Raw genomic sequence first — 20,374 nt, forward strand, 5'->3', positions numbered from 1 at the left:
TGCTGATAAAGCTGCAAATGCTGTCGCTTCTGCTACTGACGTTCGGTTACAAGTTCCTTTCTAACGCAGGTTATACTGCAAGCGATAGTCTTTCAGGTGTACGGCTTATTTTGTTAACCTTTGCTAATTACGACTGACCTGAGCACGCGGACTAATAACTCTCATATGAAAGTGGGATAAACTGAGAAAGATTAGTCCCGGAAGCAGAAGATAAGCCAGGTGGTATCTGTTATGGCCCCAGGCTACTCCACAGGTAAAAGTCTGCCAGCGAACCACTTGTTTGGAGACTTTCAATCCAACTCCGCCACTAGCTGCTGGTTAGTAGCGGATTCTCGCGCTTTCATTTTCTAAGGCCTAGCTCTAAAAGGAAAAGGTTCGACCTTTCAATTTTTGAGCTTAGCCACGAGCAGTATCGGATTTACTTTTAGGGATTTAAGTTGCGTAAAAAGTGCACAGATAGTATCTAGCGCGCCTAAAGTGTAAATGGCGCACATTTGCATACGTGAACATATAAATGTAAGATCGAAATCGTCGTTCAGATGGAAGGAACAGTTCGTAAAGCCTCAAGAGGGGTGTGAAGGCAGCAAGAGACTAGATTAGTTCGGCTCTGCTTACAGTCTATTTTATAGTAATTCTAGCGGCAGCCTGGCTATCAACAGACCGAAAAGCAAAACGCGTGAGACCATAATCCTGGCTCTCCGCTATTTATTATAGTATAATATAGTATAGCTTTACAAGCAAAAATAGTTAACTACGGATAACGTTTGGCGGTAGTGCAAAACAGTGGGGCTGGACCAGTCTTTTTGAATAGGCGTCGGTGATTTTATTCGCATCTACAACTGTTAAGGGACTCATAGTTTACTCATATTTTTGACCATACTTTTTTCGACTTTACGTTAGCATACACAAAAAATATCTTTTCATTCAAAAAGGTCCTACTGATCAAAGTTCGTCCTACAGTTTCATCGGTAAGATCAGTAGGTAAATATAGATTATCATTATTAACTGTTTTTCTACACCCTTAGAAAAGTGATACATTTCCGCGTCTCAACTTACGCAAGTTATTAGTTAGAATCTTATGCATGACTTTATAATGCTGTGGATCGTTTCGGCAAGAAGTTATAGCTTAAGCTGAAGAAGTTATAAGGTAGGATGATTATTTTATTTACACTTGAAAGGCGTTATTTCACTAAGATCTGCAGGGCAAGCCTGTGCGGTTTTGAATGCATCGTCCTTCTTGACCTATGCACCCAATTGCTAATGAACCGTACGAGTATATTAGATACAGATTCTAAAAGAAGTAAGCTAATCTCCATTCTCCGTATAGGTAGGTATAGACTATCGTACAATAAAGGTTCTATCTGACTTTATGACTCTCCACACGTATGTTCCATGGAACGTATGCGGTTCTAGGTTTAGAATGTCGATAGTAATCTCGTCAGACTAAAAGCTTCCAACACTTAATAGTTCTTCACGGTTTCATTCGATCATCTATTGTTGACTTTGCAGATACATCCGTTAGTATATGTCATTATATGCGCGTACTTAGCTACCGTTCGTGGCGGCCTCCTGCAAAGCGTGTGCAACAAATAATGTTTCAAAAAAAATCGTCCTCATATATAAACCGTATGCGAGGTAATCATCACCTACTAAAGTAAAAATGCTCTAAAGGCCAGAATGCGCTACCGTTTTCCCATCGACTTCAAATGAAGGTATTATCTATGATATATCAATAAGGTTTTTATTTTAATGTGGCAGGGACATATAATGCTTAATGTGGAATGTATTTCAGTGAACAAACGACTTCTATCCAAGCGCTTTATCTATTTGTGACATCGATCGACGTTGGTGTCCAGGTGTATGTGAGGTGTTGTATGTTTGTATGTATTACGGGTCAAACGAGAAAAAATGTATAAAATTACATAAATTAAGCATAAGTTATATGCTCGTAACCTAATTGAGCGATTAGTGGTTGAAGTAGACCGGCTATCAAAACCGTAGTTACATAAGTTGAGTTCAATGACAATAAGCAACACGTGTAATCTTATTTGGATCTCGCAGAGCCTATCGAAGTAAGACTTGGCTGGCTCAGTGTCTTCGCCTCACTCGATTGATGATGAAATTGCAGTCAGAGGTGCACCTCGTGTCAAAATAAACTGCTTCAGAAGGATAGCTTTACTGTGTCGAGCGTAGTGAAGTGAACGACTGGACAATTGCAAAAAGGAACTGAAGTCTTCATATAAGTTCCAGTCGTTCTATTGGGATTAGGACCAGACGGTTGAAATGCATGTCAAGTGGCTATACGCGCTCGATTCCCGCGTTTTTTTGAATAGAAAGATGTCATTGACGGCGAGTTATACCTATACGCGACACGTTCGTTATATAGCATTGAACAACCTATTTGTAAAGGCCTATCCATCAGACATGTTCGTTTACACGGCCCTGCGTACCATAAGTTTTACCAATACGTTTTATGCATAGTGCTCTAACGCAAGTCCACCATTTTCCTTTAGATAGTAAAGTATGTTTCAAGATAACCAAATGGAGTAAAGGTCGGGCGACGATTGACTAAAGCGAAATTAGCGCTAGGCTGAAAAATTGAAAGGCTCGTTGCATTTTAGACAGTTTACCATTGTTTAAGTGCGCTGTTCTTGTATGTTTTTCATCACTTCGTGTGTCACACTATAGCTATAAAAATATACGTTCGCAAAATAAAAATATGAGACACGATTGCACTGGAGTGTGTCATCGCAACTATCAGACTTTGATAAAAACGTTCCTAGGATCGCATCGTTTTAACGAACCGTTTGTACAACTATGTGGCAGACCTCGTCTACGGGATTCCTTACAGAATCGTAATAGCTTTACCAGCAGGCATACTATCAGGCTTGACGTTTCTTCGAGTATAGTGTAAAGAAAATAGTAAATATTTAGGCAACAGTAGTTTAACTTACGCGACTTGAACAGACACTAGCTATGTATGAACAATGCTGTGATGATTGGGCATTGTATGCATGACTCCGTTATAAGTCTAAACCTGCTGCCTTTGTACGTAGCAAATGACAGGTTTATACAAGCTAGTCTTCACATTTCAACTGAGTTCGCTATATTAGGAGTGCTCAAGTTACACACAATCAAAGGGAGCGCACAGCGAGATATCGCGGACGATAGGTGCCGCAGAGCCTGTAGACTCCTAGGCTCAATGGGGCTAATTCAACTGTAAAGGCGTCATACGCAGACGTTTATTAGAGCGTTTTTAGATAGCAGAATAGGTGATGAATATTTGGTTCAAGGTTTAATATCGCTAGACATAATTTATAGTAAATGTATTTTGTCTGCTTTCGCGTTACACGTCAGCTGCAGATGAAGTTCCGTTTCTACAGTCCATCATCACGAAGCTAAAGTAAACTAGAAATGTTTAGAAGTTTTTCACAGTGCCAACGACTTCTCGTTTTGCTGATATAACTGTGTTCTTGATTAACATAGCTACAGTCATTGGTCCGACGCCGCCAGGCACTGGAGTGATCCATGAAGCCACTTCCTTCACCTCATCGTAATCGACATCGCCAACCAACCTAGGCAAGGATTCATAGACAAAATTGGTTAGCGAATAAATCGACGAATTCGAAACGATCGTGAGAATCCCTATACGAACCTGTTACATGACCACTGATAAAGTTGCTCTTAAAAAATCTAGCTACTTTACTTTTAGGGAAAAGTCCGCGGAACGTCTGGAAGTAACCTTAAAAACTCTGCTACATATTTCCTTCGTCTGCCAGTATAGCCGTAGCATTAGCATAGCATAGCATTTGCAACACAAGAAAGGGAATTTTATTCGACCAGATATTGATTCAAGAAGCCATCAATAGATCTGTCATAGCTTGGCATGATACAGTATCATCAAAGTGCACCGGAAGTGCTGAAATTTCTGGCTTCGGCTATACAATACCTGCTATTCATTTAAACTCACAGTGATAATGCATATTGTACCGTTTTTCTTTCGTTTTCAATTAGGTCATATTGTAGGATTCTCGCCAAATTGCTAGAAGTCGTTTCATGGCAAATGCTGTTGCCGTCTTGAGACGGGAAGGTTTTCACCTGTCGGCTTCCTATCTTTTTTTTTGCTATAGTTAAATTACCCAATACGCCTGTCATTAATATTTTTTAGTGCCAGCGCGTTGCAACATGGCGTTTGGTCCTATTGAGCGCACTCCGCTCACTTTGACTATTCTCGCAATTATGATAATCCATGGATGGATTCTAGTTTGGTCGATTTAGCTTTGGCCCGATTACAATAATATTATATTAAAAAAAAATTTTTTTTCAAGTAACTGCTAAAGGTGTATAGGTGTTAATATATATAGCAACAGGTGCTCAGTGTTTATTTGCAGTTCATTATGAAGTTAAATAATATCGTAGGTTTGAGCACGTTCGAAGAACGTTCATCTCATAGCTTACCGAGAGCCTTTAGGGGACGTGGGATCTTGGATTGAGTTAATACCGCAATCGATCACAATAGCTCCGGGCTTAACCCAGTCACGTTTCACCAACCTTGGCACACCGACCCCAGCGACGATAATATCTGCCTGACGAGTCCAATAAGGGACATCTTTTGTTCGGGAGTGACACATCGTCACTGTAGCGTTAACGTTACGCAAAATGCATGCCATAGGGGAGCCTACAATTTTCGAGCTGACAATCACAGATGACATCGAAAACAATACAACAGAAAAGAACTACGCATATTAGTGAAGTCAAGACGTAATCCACCGACCACTCAATTTTAACTCACGTACACCCACAGCGAAAAGGCAGATATCTTCAGTTTACTGAAAACACGGAGGAGGTGTAGCTTTAAAGATTTGATTTAATACATTGTTGATAATAATAATAATCATCAAGCTACCATAAAGTCACGAAAGATTGACTATGAGGCAATAAATATATTTTTTTCGATTAGTATTAGGAAAAAAATTACCGTCCAATTACGACTGCATTCTTGCCCGAAATTTCAATACCAGTTTTCTGGATTAGTTCAAGGCATCCTCGAGGAGTGCATGGCAGAAAGAATCCTTCGAGCTCACCGTGAGATAATCGTCCTGCATTCTCAATGTGGACGCCATCGACATCCTTTAGAGGGCATACCGCATTGCAAATTTTACCTGAATTTACATAGAAATATCAAACACACGGACTTATCGTTGTGAGTACCAGCGTTAAAGGTTCAGTCTATGTATTGTGCCTAGCTAGATCTGACGAACATGTCCTCTGATTCTTGCGGAAGTCACATATGACCATCCTCTATAACAATACGTTTTTCTATACCTCTAGATATAACGCACTCTATGACGGTATCTGCTGTATAATTCCGAGAGATAACATGTGGTTGCTTAGAACACGCTAACTGTTACTGGCTGATACCAACATTCTACTGATATATTGTTAATTAATTAAGTGCATGCCCCATTATTTGCTTTGTTGGAACGACGTAATTGGAACGACAAAACAAAGCAAGTCACTAATAGTAACTTAGGATAAATGCCCTCACCCAAAAGCTCCGCCGACCCCTTGACAGGGGCGTAAAAGGTGCTTCTCGAAAAGATTTCCTGTTACAGAAAAACTAGTGAGAATTTAACAAGAAAAACGTGCCAGAATTTACTTTTAATAATAATATGATGTGCTACTTAGGTGACAATGACAGGAAAGTTTTTGTGATGGACATAAGCTTACACATTATTGCATGTTGAAATGCACAGAACTCGATGTACCGCAGATTCAGAGAGCAGCAGATTAACTTGATGTTAATTAGCAGAGTCTGTATGTGTGACTACCCCATCCGACTATCAAACCGATGGCTACTCAGTTCAACCATCGCTTACCTTTATACAGCCAATTTCAGTGGCGTTCTTAGTACTTTAGGAATTGCAAATACACACCCATGATCTAGTTATTTTATTCAGATACTGATTCATAGAGAACCGCATATGACTCTAATGGAAAAGGACTTTTGCAAAGATAAAATTATCGTTTGTTGCCATTATGAAAAACAGCAAAGAATGGTGGAGGCCAGGGAAGACATAGCAGACAAAGAGGCGCTGCTTTCATCACAACGACCCTGACAAACGCAAATTGAGTTGATTAGTACCAAAGGAGATGACGAGAAAGACAGCAGGCCCCACAGGCAGCAACGACAAGGACAGCAGTGAAGACATGAAACACTTTTACCGCCTGCAACTGGCTCCAGCCCCTTCCAATAACGTACGAAGTCCGTATCGAGAGCCGAATGTAGTAGACCGTCGATAACGACAGCTATGGTTGCGCACCGTGAAGGCAGCTACCCTCACTTATAGTCAGCAATATTCCTGTTACGCCTCGTTACGTGTGCTCTTTATTTTAGTTATGCTTATGGTTGCACACAGCCAGTATATAGCTGTGCCTGAAGTATTTTATTTGCAAAACGCGATTAGACTTAGCTTATATAGCTGAAGCCGCGCAAAATTCTCAAACATTGCATACGCTAAGGACTGCTGGCAAACGTACAGCATAAGCTAAGCCAAATATATCAATGAAGGTGATGGTTGTTGTCGCTGTTGTTATCGACTTGTCAAACACTTGTCAAGGTAAGCGGCACGTGAGCTTTCCTTGTTCTACATCCAATTGATATAGTGTATGGCAAAGAAGTCGATAGCGACAATAACAGCAACGGCCGCAAAAACAATATTGCACTTCAGCGCTGGCTGATGGAACAGTAGATCCAACCCTGTCTACCTCCAGATAGGATTCGCGTCCCAGAAACAAATCGGCTGGTAGGATTAGGCTGCAGACGTTCAGCCAAGGACATTCGGAAGATATTAACAAATTAACTCCTGGCCGTGACAGCCTTGTGTGATTGTTTCAAAATGACTAGCAGTCCCTAAATCGTATCAACTTGAACCTAACATTCTCGTAGGATAATGCGAACAACAGCGTCGACGTATCCTCACGAGAGAGAAAAAAGAACGGACACTATCTGTACATCAGATGCTGCCACAGTGACTGAGAAAGCAAATAAAGGGTTTTCAATATCGTGTTCGACCAAATATAAGAAAATAACGGCCTGATTGTTTGAGACTAGTTTTTATCTGTAACATACATCTACGCACAGTACACATACACTATCTACGGCACTGGGGTACTTTCTCACCTCCGTCGATTTTTGCGATGCTGTCAAGTGGAAGCTGTATTATAATACCGTGAACGCGAGGGTCAGAGTTAAGTTTCTGGACACCGCTAAGCAATTCTGCCTCGCTCACCTCTCGTGGATATTTCACGTGTTCACTATCAACGCCCACTTCGGCGGCAGCCTTAAGCTTCTGACGAATGTACACGTTTGAGTCTTCGCGACCGCCAACCTGCACGATGACGAGTTTTGGCTGGAAGCCTGGATGTTTCGCTTTCAGGTCAGCAACCTCAGCCTTTAGAGCTTCCCGAACCTCTTTTGCTGTCTGCGTACCCGAAAGTATATTTGCCACCATGTCTGAAATGATGATAGGCAGCCGGTTCAAAATAATATGTAGCCTATTATAGTTTGTTGAGTTCAGAAAAACAAACTAAACCCGTACTCGATCCAAAGACTTTTTACGCTTTGGGTCAAAGGTAAGAGACGTTTAATCTTTGAAAACAAATAAGCTATTGTATCCTCTTATTCTTTCGTACGTAAAGTTTATATCAGTATTGTGCAGGCATCGTCCAGGAATGAATAAAACGTGCATGCAATAATTTAAAGAAGTTTAGATCAAGGATCACAGCGATCGAATCATATAAAATACGGCTTCATTCAAAGAGCTGTTGCTGAATACGGACCTTTCTTAAGTATGGCCGAGTTATCCTTTAGCAGATAGTTACTGATTATAGACACTGAGTGCTGCAGAGCGCACTGCTCTACAATTGCACATTATAGGGCACGGAATGATGCACAAAGACGTCACCGTAGCTAGGTAGGAACTGTCCCTTACAAAATGCGTGCTCGCTGATAATGTTGCTGAAACATTCTTCGGAGCATATTGCAAGATGCCTAGCTCGTAATCATTTGAAATCGGTTGTTAGATAGGATATTTCGTAGAACCTTCGTTTTACAGCTTAGGCTGAAAGTATCTACTAAATGCACGTCGGTGACAGTCAGCTTAATAGCTTACGTGCGCTCTCCTACGTATGTCCGGTATCTCTGTGCAGAGATCCGTGTAGTATAGACGGGTCCGCCACGAGACAATCTACAGCTTCGCCAGTCTGGTACTTCAATAAGAATAATTCGTATAAACGAAAATAATAACACGTGCGCGTTTTTCTTCTATCGATAAATACGTAGGTTAATCGGCCTCCCTCTCTAGGTAGATCTAGCCCAGCCAGATCGGTTTAGACTAAAAATCTTCCTAAAGTAGGCTTATGCATATTGGCGTATGGCCTACATGTTCGCAGAGGCATGTAAGCGTTGATTTGATATTCCCTTGAGAGCCTATCGGTAAGCGAAGGCTCGATCTTTTTGCTCGGAGAAACAGGGTCACACGGGCACTTCTGATGAATGTATCGATTTGTTTTTGGCATTTGCTTATGCTGTGATAAACGTAATCGCAGTCAGCATAAATAGAATATCGTTATGAAAGCCTGTACCGGCAGTAGCTTTTCAACTGTCAACATGTATATATGCATACATAAATCACGAACAGACCAGCCATAATAACGACAATAAAAGTACTTCACATTATCGATTTTATGGTGTTTTTTTTATTATAAAAAAGGATTATTATTAGATGGCATAAATAGAACTGTGAATCAATGTCGGTATTACACACGGACAAAATACATTACGATGGTTAGGTCGCCATGCGGACTTTATTTAAATAAACTTATTATTGACTACTGTGACCGAGTGGCTACTTTATGGCCACTTTACGGCCAATAGTTTTTGTGTCAGCTGTACTGCTAACCTTCAACGATCTTCTACTAGTAATGCACGATCTTCAAATCTTCGCCGCTACATGTACTTTGGAGAAGTAGTTGGCATTTTTCTTTCACTAAAAACAGACCTTGCTTTATGGTGCTCTTCTGTCTTCTTTCGTAAGGGTTCTTCTTTAAATATCCTTCATTGTTGGGGCTAATTCATTTCGACTTCGATATATTTGAACTGGCTAGTGTTATCGAAAGCCCCAATGGGCAATGTACATGGCAAACATCATCCTACAACAGATTGCCGTTGGAACAATTGCGATGGCTGCCTTTCGATTAAGAGTGGCTATTCGTGCGCGTCTAATTAAATCAATCTATGAACAAACAACACAATCAAACGAGTTTGCTAACAAACAGTATTATCGAAAGGAGAGCTATGCGCTACACATATACGATTGTGTTTATAGGAATATAGGCAGCGATTGCTCGGTTCGATCTCGCTTTTTGTCATAACAGTCATCAGATAAAAATCAAAAAAAGACAAACGAGATCCGCAAGAACGCGGGCGTTGCTTCGACATTCGAAAGTACAACTGGTCTACAGCAGCACCAACCGCTTTGTCTATGTCTGTTGTGAAGCATGGAGTGAACAAAAATGTAAGCATAACTAATTTACAACGCTTGATGTTTAAATTTACCTATTTCTCGCGGACGGTCTCACAGACGCGGTTTCGGTCAGGGTGAACGCCGCTGTTCGTTTCTACGCGTCGTGCAGGATAAATTGCCAGGCAACCAGGACGTCGAAAGGTGGTAAGCCTTTACCTAAAGAGCCAAACTATGTCTGTGCGGGCGGTTGATTTTGTCAGAGGGTGAAAAGAGGCAATCTGAAGCTGTTATGGATAATACTTTTGCACTTTATTTTTAAAAAAGGATTAAAAAAATGAAAGACTTGACTATGAATTATAGCTCGATCTAAGCATATAACAGCCGAGTCCTTTCGTTAGAAATACTGGTCTATCCCCATTTCAGCCCCTGACGCTAGTGGTACTGGATAAATTTCACACCTTTCAGAGTTATCTTTGACAGTCGACCCCTCTCCTAACGAAGATATTGCCAATTAGCTAATAGACAGAACGGCAGATTGTCGTTGTCGTCAGTAGGAGAAGGATGCACTTGTGATCGACATTGCGCTATATAGATTGGATACGGATATATCAACTGACCGTACCCAGTTATACATTATGTGTTTACTAACTATTCGCTGCGGCCTATTCCTTAATATAATAATAATTAGGTACCAATGCAACAGTCTTAAGGCAATATCTGTTCGGCTGCACACAGATGGGTTCACTCTAACTATAAGCGATATTTCGTGCGTGTTCTAATACATAATCTACAGTTTCTCATGTTTTCTTCGGTGACTTGTTAACGAGATATATTATACGGAAAAATCTGACCGTTCCGTTTTTCACGACCTCATTGGACTGCGGCCTTAGCGGAATATACCTCATTTGCTCTAGCTGTTGCCACTGACGTTATGTGCCATTACTTTCATTTTGAACTTATTACCACTGTGGCAGCGGAATCTGCTCTCTACATATGCCGCAACAACCTCCGTGTATTTATCTTCTATTTCATAAGTTAGCAATAAATATATGATAATGTATTATGCCAGACGGAAAATCATCACATCTACCTGGTAGCAAACCATGTGTCAAAGAGTGCGGAAGTCACTGTTTAAAAATCGCGCCTAACAAAAATAGTAAATTATCTTAAAAAAAAAATGTATATACATGAATATCAGTGAAAAAAATTGTTGTTGTATTTTTGGCATGAATAACTTTTCTCCTGACAGAGAGAACAGCGTAATGCAATGCAATGTTACGCAATTTCGTGCTTTTGAGATAGCTAGCTAGCCATGCTTAAAGAGAATGCAACAGGAAGCAGAACCTGCTATCGAGCACTCTTGAGTATAAATTGCGTTTATCTGGATCTTTCTTCCCTAGCTATAATTACAGCGGTAATCGGTAGCTATAAACCTCACTCGACCGAGTAAGGACAAACAATAAAATAATACAGTACCCTAAAAACAGTGCTTTTGTCAGAAGAAGCTGGCGCACATTCTATGAGAAAAATTAGATACCTCAAAAAATGTGCCGCTCAATGTAAATGAGATCGGCGGAAACCTGCTCCAATCTTAGCTGAGCGTCTTAACCGTGATTCGAAGCACATCATCCAATTCAGATAATCTCCCAGACTATAGTATTTATACATAAAGCTAGCTTTTAAAAGAAGCTACGTACTACCCGTATCGGTAACGACATTTCATCCCATCGTCACTACAGTCATCGCGTCGGCACAGAATGTATCAATTAATAAAATTTCTATTGAACGCATTTCGCCTTCGTTGTTCGAAGTAGCAGTTGGCTTTTTCTGCACTTAAAAGCGAAGACGCTAACTTTTTGGTTTGTTTAGGGCAATTCCACAGGTGGTTGAAAGTATTGAGCTTCTACACATTGATCGACTGATGTGAATTTTCATCTACGATCATCAATACCTGCGGGAACTTTGGATCGATTGAGGTACTGTCTATTGAGATAAAGTTTTAACTCGCTCCCAAACGCCTAGAACGATTCTCATATCTAAGCTCCGCACGTCGACCATTTGGGCAATAGCATCGGGCGTCTCCATAACCCAAACGCGTTTGCCCGTTTTCCTTAGAGAAGAAAGTTGGAGATGCAATGCACCCTGATAGCCCATCTCGCCGGCAGGCACCATATGGCAATCACCGTTAGTGGATAATGTGATTGCGGAAGTTTTATATTACTAAGATCAATATTGAGAATTAACTATACAATCAGGAACTCCACATTTACTTCTATGAGTAGAGCGTATAGATTTTACATGAATTGGTCACTAGTGATCAAATTTACGTTTTACTAGACGAGAATTTAAGTATCCAGTACTATCACGAGCTTCGTAATTTCAGTGCTGGCCATGGTTTCGTTTAGAAGAGACATGGAAGCAAAAGTTCAAAAAAACAGCGGTGAAAACGGTGTTGTTCGGTTGCCATAACATATGGTCCCTGCCATAACAGTAAGGCAGTCGTATTATTATTAGCGATTATTATAGAAGATAACATCTAGCTAACGTGAAAGACAGATTACTGTTATATTTGTTTAGTTACAAAGAAAAAAAAAGGTTTGTACTGGTAAAAATCATCCCATAGCAGCAGTGTCAACAACTGATGAAAGTATTTTATATGGGGTTGCCACCATATGTATCCTGCACATACAATGTAGTTCATATTTTCATTTTGCTGCTAGAACTTTTAATGAGTTTTATTTATAAAAAAAAATTAGCATGATTGCGAAATGTGCACTAAAATCTTTTCCCCCTACTTCTTGGGTCCTATACACAGGCACTTTTTCTCACTACTCCAACATATAAATATATAATAAATCAAAAAAATTATAGCCAGGCACTGGAATACCTAGTTATGCCCTTACCTGTTGTCCTTTTAGCTCTGCTACGACAAATCGATAGCGTTAAACGAGAGCACGAACGCTTTGCCCAGAGTACTATTTTAAAAGAAATGTTATGAGTGCTAGCTGCAGTGTCTGTGGTGATTATCTATGGCGTTGCCTTCGCAGCCGGCTACAGTGGTAAGCGAGTGGAGCGTACATTAATGATCTTGGTAAACAGAGTTAGGTGACTTGACGCTATGCGCTCTCTAAAATACCCGTAGAAAGTGGTAAATTTCAACCACATTCCTAATCAGTGCAGGAGTCTGGAGAATGATGTGCGGTAGCGCGTTTCAAGTTTTCCTCCAAAAAAAAAAAAAAAGGAAACACACCAATTGAGACCGATGGACAAGTGGAGATAAACAAATTGAACGTTGTTACCAGAACGGGGCTGAACTTTCTGATAATCAAAATCTGCTTGCTGATACCGATGACGAGGAGCGACGATCACGATAGAAGCCACAGTGGGCGAAAGACGTAACGGAAGCTTCTGGTTTGGCAAGCGGTTCCAATAATAGTAGCGCACAGTTAGGTGGATGACCAATGAACGAGGATACCACTCAGTTACCAGTAGCATTACCGTGCTAGCATATATAAACTCCAGGCATCTACGAGGTGTAGCTTGGAGTGACATCTATAGGATACGCCAAGTGTGCACCTTTATCAAGACAGGTTGAACGGCACGAGTAAACTGACGAATCTTATCTACTGTAGAACGGCGTGAGATAGTTATCATGATGTGTGCTTCGACTAATAGATCAGCGTGATGATAGCACCGCTTGATATGGGAGATCGTTATATAAAACGGAGACGAATATACTCTAATGAACTACACAGTCAGTGGCACTGGGTGACCGTATAAACATTTTAGACCACCAAGACAAAATGGAAACGTTTGCATCATGTAGCCTAAGTCGCACGCCTATCCACAGATAGTTAGACGAACGAACTAGACGTCTTTTATCTGTAATAGTACGTTTCTTCATTCTAACATTCGTGTGCTTCAAGCCTCAAAGAAAGGGCAATAGATCAGCGACTGAATTCGATATTATGTAAGTTCCAAAAAGCTGTTATTACTTCATGGTATCATCATTAGGTCTCTCAAAACAATAGCGACCGGAAAAATGAACTAAGCGTACTTTGTCAATATCAGAAAATAATTTCTGTAAGATGATGAAATCGGCATACAAAAACGAACCTGACCATGGCCTATGTTGTCGTAACAAAAGTTAGAAGGTTATGTTCCCCGTACATAAGAAGACACAGAACATTAATAATTCTAAAAACTGCAGTGTACAGCGATTGTTGAGATTTGGTTAGGGGGCGATACTCGTCATTATAATGGCGTACGCTCTAGGTAAATTTCAGTTTCACAACTACCTGTATGCAGAGCCTATATTTCTGTACTATCAGCTCCCCACATTAGACTAGACGCGATATGCTGAATCGTACCTGACTAAAAATTATCAGCCTTTCAAATATATAAAGTGTTCGCTCTGTGTAAAAGTATTTTTCTCTGAGTTGACTGTTAAATTTATGACAAAAATAAGCTTTTTTGGCTTGTTTGTTGAGCACAGATTCATCCCTTACTTAGTAATGAGTATTGCAGGCGTTGAAGCACGTTGAGCACGCATGTTCCTCTGCACATATGTATAAGATACACCGCATTGCACATAATATACTACTAATAAATGGACGATTGTGTACGCAGTATTCATTTTTTTAGCCTTCCCCATATGTGTGTATATTACACCTTCGGTTACTCTTGAGATTCCCTTATTGCTCTTTTATTAATAGGCGTAAGTGATAAATACGTCTAGCCTCTAGTTCGTCTAAAAAGTATCGTCTGTGTATATATATATATAAAAGCTAAGGTCCTCTCAAGATGCCAGACTGGCCGTAATAGGTTTTTTTCGTGCGGACCAATGAATTATACTACTGCTAAATAATGAGATAGACCCTTATTACTAATGCCGACCAAACCTGACTACCCAGAAAACTTTGATGAATTTACATCTAAACAATCATGGCGACTATTTCCGGTCCAGGAATAATGAGACCGTCAAAAAAAGGAATTAAAATCTCCAAGAAACGTCGCAAATATTCAAGAATCGGATTTATATAATAGAACTTATATAACAAAGATTCTCGTCGCCTGATATTCTCTTTAACTGATACATTTTTAGTTAAAGCGTCGCGAGACTGATGTCGATCCGGATACCTTTAAACTAGACAAATGTTCATTATGTTATATGTGCCAGTATCTATCAGTAGAAATCAGCAGTTCTTTTACTTCTATGCTCGACTTCTTCTTAAAAATTAGCTCTTGTTTTATCATTACCCTTAATTATTTTATATATTTAAACGTTTTTGTTCTTGGTCGTAATACACTTATAAAAATGCACGTTGGATTTTAGGTATCGCCATTAAGTGTTGCTTCGACTAGCGTCCATACGGCCCTTTGATTAACCAAGATAAGTGATACTTTACGGTATACTGTTGTCGATTAGCGGAATGGCCTATTAATATGAAAGATTTTCTCGTTATGTTTCACTAAGTAAAATAATAATAACAATGATTTCAGTATAATATTGCTATTAATGGGGCTTATCAAATCGAACATGTATGTGACCAATAGTGACCCTTTTCTTTTTTCTTTTCAAAACTATACTACCCCCTAGTAGAACACTTACACTAGTAGAACCCCCTAGTAGAACACTAGTAGAAGCGCTGACCACAAGGGCAATAACTGTTTCTGAACGACTTTTCTCCGACAAGATCTATCCAGCTTATTTAGACAGGTAATTATCTTATCTAACAAGCCTGGCGTCTGCTTTGCAGACGAGCTAATTAAAACCCCTATTCCAAATAGGTCGACACATCCATCTACCTTTTCAAACCACAAACGCTAATTAGATGTTATAATATCACCCATTGCAAGACAGCTATTACCGAGATGTCAATGCGTTTATTAAGTAAGCCCTGATTGAATCGCGGTACAACAAATCAGGCCTGTGTCCCATTTACTTAAAGCTTGTAAACCTTTTGTTTGGCAGCGTCGTCAGTTTGAATTATGTCGATGTCGTCTTAATTGTAAACACTGTTACACATCAGTATTCAGTATGATCCATGTTGTCCTACGTCTCAATTAAGCATATTTTCGTGAGGTAAACTTATTGTCGTATTTAGTGAAATCACAAGGTGCGAGCTAACAAAGTGTGGAATCTTTTATTTATTTTCTCCGAACAAGGCGGATGTAAATAGCAATCATTTTGCTCCTGACATTTCTTCAGGGAGTCGGACATCCCATCAGCATCTCACTGCATATTGATATCAGGTAGGGATTACGATAGTTCACAAAAGCACACGCGTAGGTATGTAGGTCCATTAGTCAGATGTACCTTTACCAAAATTCAGGGATTAAAGGAAACGAGAAAGCAGCATTCGAGGTTGAAGCTGTCTGAAACACTGATTAGACAACTCAGAGGTAGGAATTTCCTAAAATAAAACTAAAGAGCATTGATGCAGAACCTCAAGTAAGATACATATGTCTGCGTAACAGCAAGAAAGATTGTTGAAAGATATTTTATAATTGAATTAAATAGCATTATATATAGCTTCGTTGAGCTAACATTGAAACCTATTAATTGTCATTTTAACATGTGGCTATGATTATAGAAAATTATCTACTATTCTGGTTTCTGTGTACTAATTTTTTTTACTTAACCATTAACAATGAGTTGTTACTCAATGTAAGTACACAGTGCTCTTACGTCACGCGTACAATCCGTTTGTTTCACATCATTTGGTCTTAGATGTCGGCTAGGTTTCAACCCTTCCTCATTTCACTGAGCTTCATGGCTCATCATTTTTTCAGCATTTGACAATACGTCCTCGATGTTGTTTCACGATAAAAACACAACATATATTTATATAGATAACCCGTTTTGATCATTTGCTCAAATATATTGATCCTCTATTCATTGTGGAATACCTATTATAGGTTCGATCTATCGAATGTATTTAAAAAAATTATGAACTTCTAATATTAGCTTTTAATGTTATGAAAGATCGCCTACATTATACATATCTATTGTGGTTCTTGGCCTTCACTGGTCACGAGGTCACGGCAAACGTTTAGGACTATATAACGTATTACATTAAAAAAAAAGGGGGCCGGATTTCGGCCCTTAAGAAAATACAATCGCTCATAAGGGCTGTTCCTAGAAAGTAAAACTCCTTTTCTATATTGCAAACTCTCTTTTTTTTTTTTTTTTTTTGTTCCAAAAATGCGTTCAGGCTTATAGTAGATAGGTTTGCATTTTCAACTGCAAGAACTAGCCCACATTCTACAATGAAGAAGGGCAAAAAAGCGGATCCATTATCCACGGAAGGCAATATTAAGGCAATTATTAAGAACCAAGTTAAAGTTGGGCTTCGGATTGAAAGAGTTTCCACTGGACCTGTGTTGGGATTTATAGCTATTTTAAACACCGCTTGTATAGTAACGCTGTTGCAAAGTTATTATAGATGTATCAGACCGTGCAGAAAATGAGAGAAGCCTCAGTGCAATAGGTAATAGTACGTAATAATACTGAGTTATTTTAGATGTGTTTAAGCTAGAAGTTTTCGGTATAACTTCTATGAACAAAAAGCACATCGCCACTTTGTCTGCTCTTATTATTTGCTAACCCCTTCGTGTTTCATAGTGCTACGAGCAAAGTCCAACTTTATAGTCTAATGAATAAGAAACGTACCTATAAGAAAAACTTCAAGGCATGTACGGCAGTTTTCATAGATTTGGGAAATTTTAAAATACGATAAAAAGGGTATACTTAGCTTATCCTTTATAGTTTGTATCCCTCAATTTAAGATTTCCTGAAAATTTGGTATAATGGTATATGAAGAACTGGTATCGTTCAGATAACTCAAAATCAAGTTTAAATTAACAAAGTTATTACAATGCTTGTGGGTTGGTAGTACATTTATTAGCTCGCGCGATTCCAATCACTTTTAATCAAGTGCTCCTGTTAGAGTATGATATTCTGATATGTGATTTTCAGCTTATCCGTTTGTTAGTATCAAGCTCATACCACAGTCACTAAGATCGGGAAATTAATTAATCAGCTAATCAAAAAAAAACAAATATGAAGATATAAAGTGTACCCTAAATCTTTTGGTCTACATCTACCAATATATAACCTGGCAACAGCACACCGAGGCCTAGTACACGCATCCGTGTCAGTCCCCCGGTGATATTTTTACCATTTATCTTTGTGCTATATCTTGGTACCGCCATATACTAAGAAATCTAACTATAGGACCCAGTAGTAGACACTTGGAAAGTTATTCCGTCACGATGTTATTGGTTCACTGCAAAATCGTGCAGATGCACTACCCCCTCTTCTTTTCTTCCCATTAACTTTAACTAAAGGACCCTCTTCGTCCCTGGTGTCTAGTGAAGAGAACTTTTGCTTGTTAGCACCGCTAGCTAGTCTCAATTCACACTGTAACTTAGCTAGTTTTCCCCTTTTCGTCCCCATCTTTCTTGCCCTCCGCAGCGCTTGAAATTTTCCAGAAAATTTATCAGAGATAAATAAACAACAATCGCCTTCGAGGAGAGATGTGCCTACATGTAGTGTGAGCTCAGGTGTTCAGGTTACTTAGTGCACTGAATTTGGCGGGGCGGTGGCTAGCAGTTGGTGAACGATCGGACGTGGGCAAGAGGATGGAAGCGTTCCAAGCTTCTACTTTGAGATCAGTAGCCACAGCGGACTAGACGTCTCGTCACCCGCAGTGTTGCTGCCACCGTATAGGGATGACCCAAATTCTCATTGGTCGTCTGTACCCTGGGTTAGCTTGACGCAGCTGCGTCGTCGCTCTGCGTGTCAAAGACAAGCAAGCAAGCTGCGGTGTAGTGAAACTTCCAGAGGGTAAAAAATTCAGCGGAAACCAGTTGGGTACAGCCGGTAGGCAACCGATTTTAGAAGTGGGTCCTAAGGTACACATCCCTGTTACTTGAAGCATAAAAAAGTTTAGATACTGTAGTAGATGGATTGGAACGCCAGGAGTAATCGAAATACAATTCAAAATCTAATGCAACGTTCTCAGCAACACTGCGCTTCAGGAATTCACTATACTGCAACCAGTTTGCATAAAAACTAAGCGGGCAGTCAATCAGAGGGGAAATGAACTGCTCAGGCGGTACATACATTCTGAAGAAGTCGCAACTCTTCGCTTGTGTACAAAGAGAAGCACTCCGGTAGCGATGTCGTGCATCGTCGTGAAGCTGTATGCAACCGTAGCAAAATAAGCGCACCCTCCAGTCTATCAAGCTAGCTGATATAGCAGCATTGAAATTGAAGTATAATAATAATACATTGTAAGTCTCTCTAATTAGGTCACTATATGCACAAAGAGAAAATGTTATTTCCGACAACTGCTGCTGTCAAGCAAATAGCTCCTCACCTTGAGATGTTTTGAGTCGAGTTAGGTTGAAATTATTATGGGTCTTTTACAACTGTTGATATGAGAAATTGAAACTAATTATAATCCGCCAAGTTTCAGCCGTAACGTTTATGGGCTATAAACGCAGGAAGCAGCCGGCTTGCTAGCTTCTGGAATCAGTACTTTAAATGCGTTTCTACTGTTCTAACTAGTTAGTTTTTCTTTTTGTACAAAAACTATCTTGAAGTCGGTATTCTAAACGGTGCAAACTGTAGCTGCTAGTAAAACGCCCATAGACATAGCACGTGCGTTCATAAAGCAAGTTACTCACCTGTGAAAAATTCGACAGTATACGACAATACGTTTGGCTTGTTCAAGCCCCTAAACGACCGAATGTTTTTTATTCTGTTAGGTGTTAGTACAGGAAACAAGTTATCGTAAGTTTGTCGGAAGTTCTCGGTAGATTTGTTAGTATTTATGAGGATAAAGCTGAGATATTTTTTGCCTATCGATTCTTGCAGACCACGTGTCACTTATGGACCTCAGAGCAGATCGAGACAGAGAGGGAGGGAGGAAGAAAATGAAAGAGAGAGGAAGAGGGTAATACAAGTCAATCTCGATTCGGATTGGTGTCATCTGATAGTGTAGAGTAATGGCTATTCGAGTTTCATAAAATCCTCAAACATATTGTTACAGCTTCGAACACGATCATACGTATGCAAACGTGCTTTGTATTATAACTACTAGAGGATTCCGACTTGCTTGCATTGCAAATTAAAGTAATAGACCGCAATACAATTCTAAATGAACGTTATGATTAAATGAAGATCTTTTCCACGCACACGGAAAAGGATCCCACACAGCCAGTGGGTTAACATAGAGGAATGGCAACCAGTCGTCCCTAGTTATTCGACTCTGTCGTCATTATGAAAGCACATCACTATCACAGATATAGCATTCCTCTTTAGATTTAAGCCTGGCCTACACATGGAATATAATGATGTTTATCTTTCAAATTGGGGCGGCACATTTTGAAACAGCGGAAAAGGTTATGTTGTTCTACTCACTCCATCGAGACTCATTGTTTATCACCATTTACTAAGTGAATCCTTTATGATTTAAGCATATTGGTTCGGTGGAATGTATCATTTCTGTAAAATAAATCATTTCTCAGAAGCACTAGAGAAACCGTAATACGGCCATTGGCATACAATTTGCGTACTATAAAAGGGGAAATTACATTTATTTCTATATAGGATTAAAATATATAGGCTGGCCTAGTAAAGGAGCGTTTTCAAACAAAAAGTACCGAAGATTCCATAATAAAAATTCTCCTTTTTTTTTGCATTTGTACATTTGATTAGCAATCGCTTTGTTCTTATATTTTATTTTTTTTTAATTGTTATATATATATATATATATATATATAAACTTTTCTTCCCTATTTTTGTATGCTCTCTTTATGTTCTTTCAACTCCTCAA

At 39.5% G+C, this 20,374-nt stretch overlaps 1 protein-coding gene and 1 long non-coding RNA gene across 8 annotated transcripts in view; one reads left to right on the plus strand and one right to left on the minus strand.

Annotated features, from left to right (window-relative positions):
- Window positions 1–798: 798 nt before the first annotated feature.
- On the minus strand, window positions 799–12,610 carry LOC111266499 (C-1-tetrahydrofolate synthase, cytoplasmic). 3 transcript variants are annotated; one of them, XM_022844032.2, is made up of 6 exons: window positions 12,431–12,610; window positions 9,620–9,743; window positions 7,184–7,516; window positions 4,979–5,162; window positions 4,459–4,692; window positions 799–3,575 (listed from the first exon to the last, which is right to left on the minus strand). In XM_022844032.2, the coding sequence occupies exons 3-6, from the start codon at window positions 7,512–7,514 to the stop codon at window positions 3,419–3,421; spliced, it is 906 nt and encodes a 301-aa protein (XP_022699767.1). In that variant the 5' UTR covers window positions 7,515–7,516; window positions 9,620–9,743; window positions 12,431–12,610; the 3' UTR covers window positions 799–3,418. The 3 variants fall into 3 exon arrangements, with proteins under 3 accessions (XP_022699767.1, XP_022699766.1, XP_022699765.1); XM_022844031.2 differs by having other exon boundaries at window positions 9,620–9,762; XM_022844030.2 differs by lacking the exon at window positions 9,620–9,743.
- A 126-nt stretch (window positions 12,611–12,736) lies between these two features.
- LOC111266500 (uncharacterized) overlaps window positions 12,737–20,374 on the plus strand; it is a 40,381-nt gene continuing 32,743 nt past the window's right edge. For 2 of the 5 annotated variants that reach the window (XR_015313488.1, XR_015313491.1), the window contains exons 1-2: window positions 12,737–13,497; window positions 15,696–15,782. This is a non-coding gene — a long non-coding RNA (uncharacterized LOC111266500). Of the gene's footprint in view, window positions 13,498–14,862; window positions 14,924–14,958; window positions 15,421–15,695; window positions 15,783–19,413; window positions 20,256–20,374 lie in introns of those variants that run through there. The other 3 variants (XR_015313490.1, XR_002684125.2, XR_015313489.1) reach the window with 3 other exon arrangements.

This window comes from Varroa jacobsoni, unplaced genomic scaffold (genome assembly GCF_002532875.2).
Source record: "Varroa jacobsoni isolate VJ856 unplaced genomic scaffold, vjacob_1.0 scaffold_1092, whole genome shotgun sequence".
In the NCBI taxonomy this organism is placed as follows: Eukaryota; Metazoa; Arthropoda; class Arachnida; order Mesostigmata; family Varroidae; genus Varroa; species Varroa jacobsoni.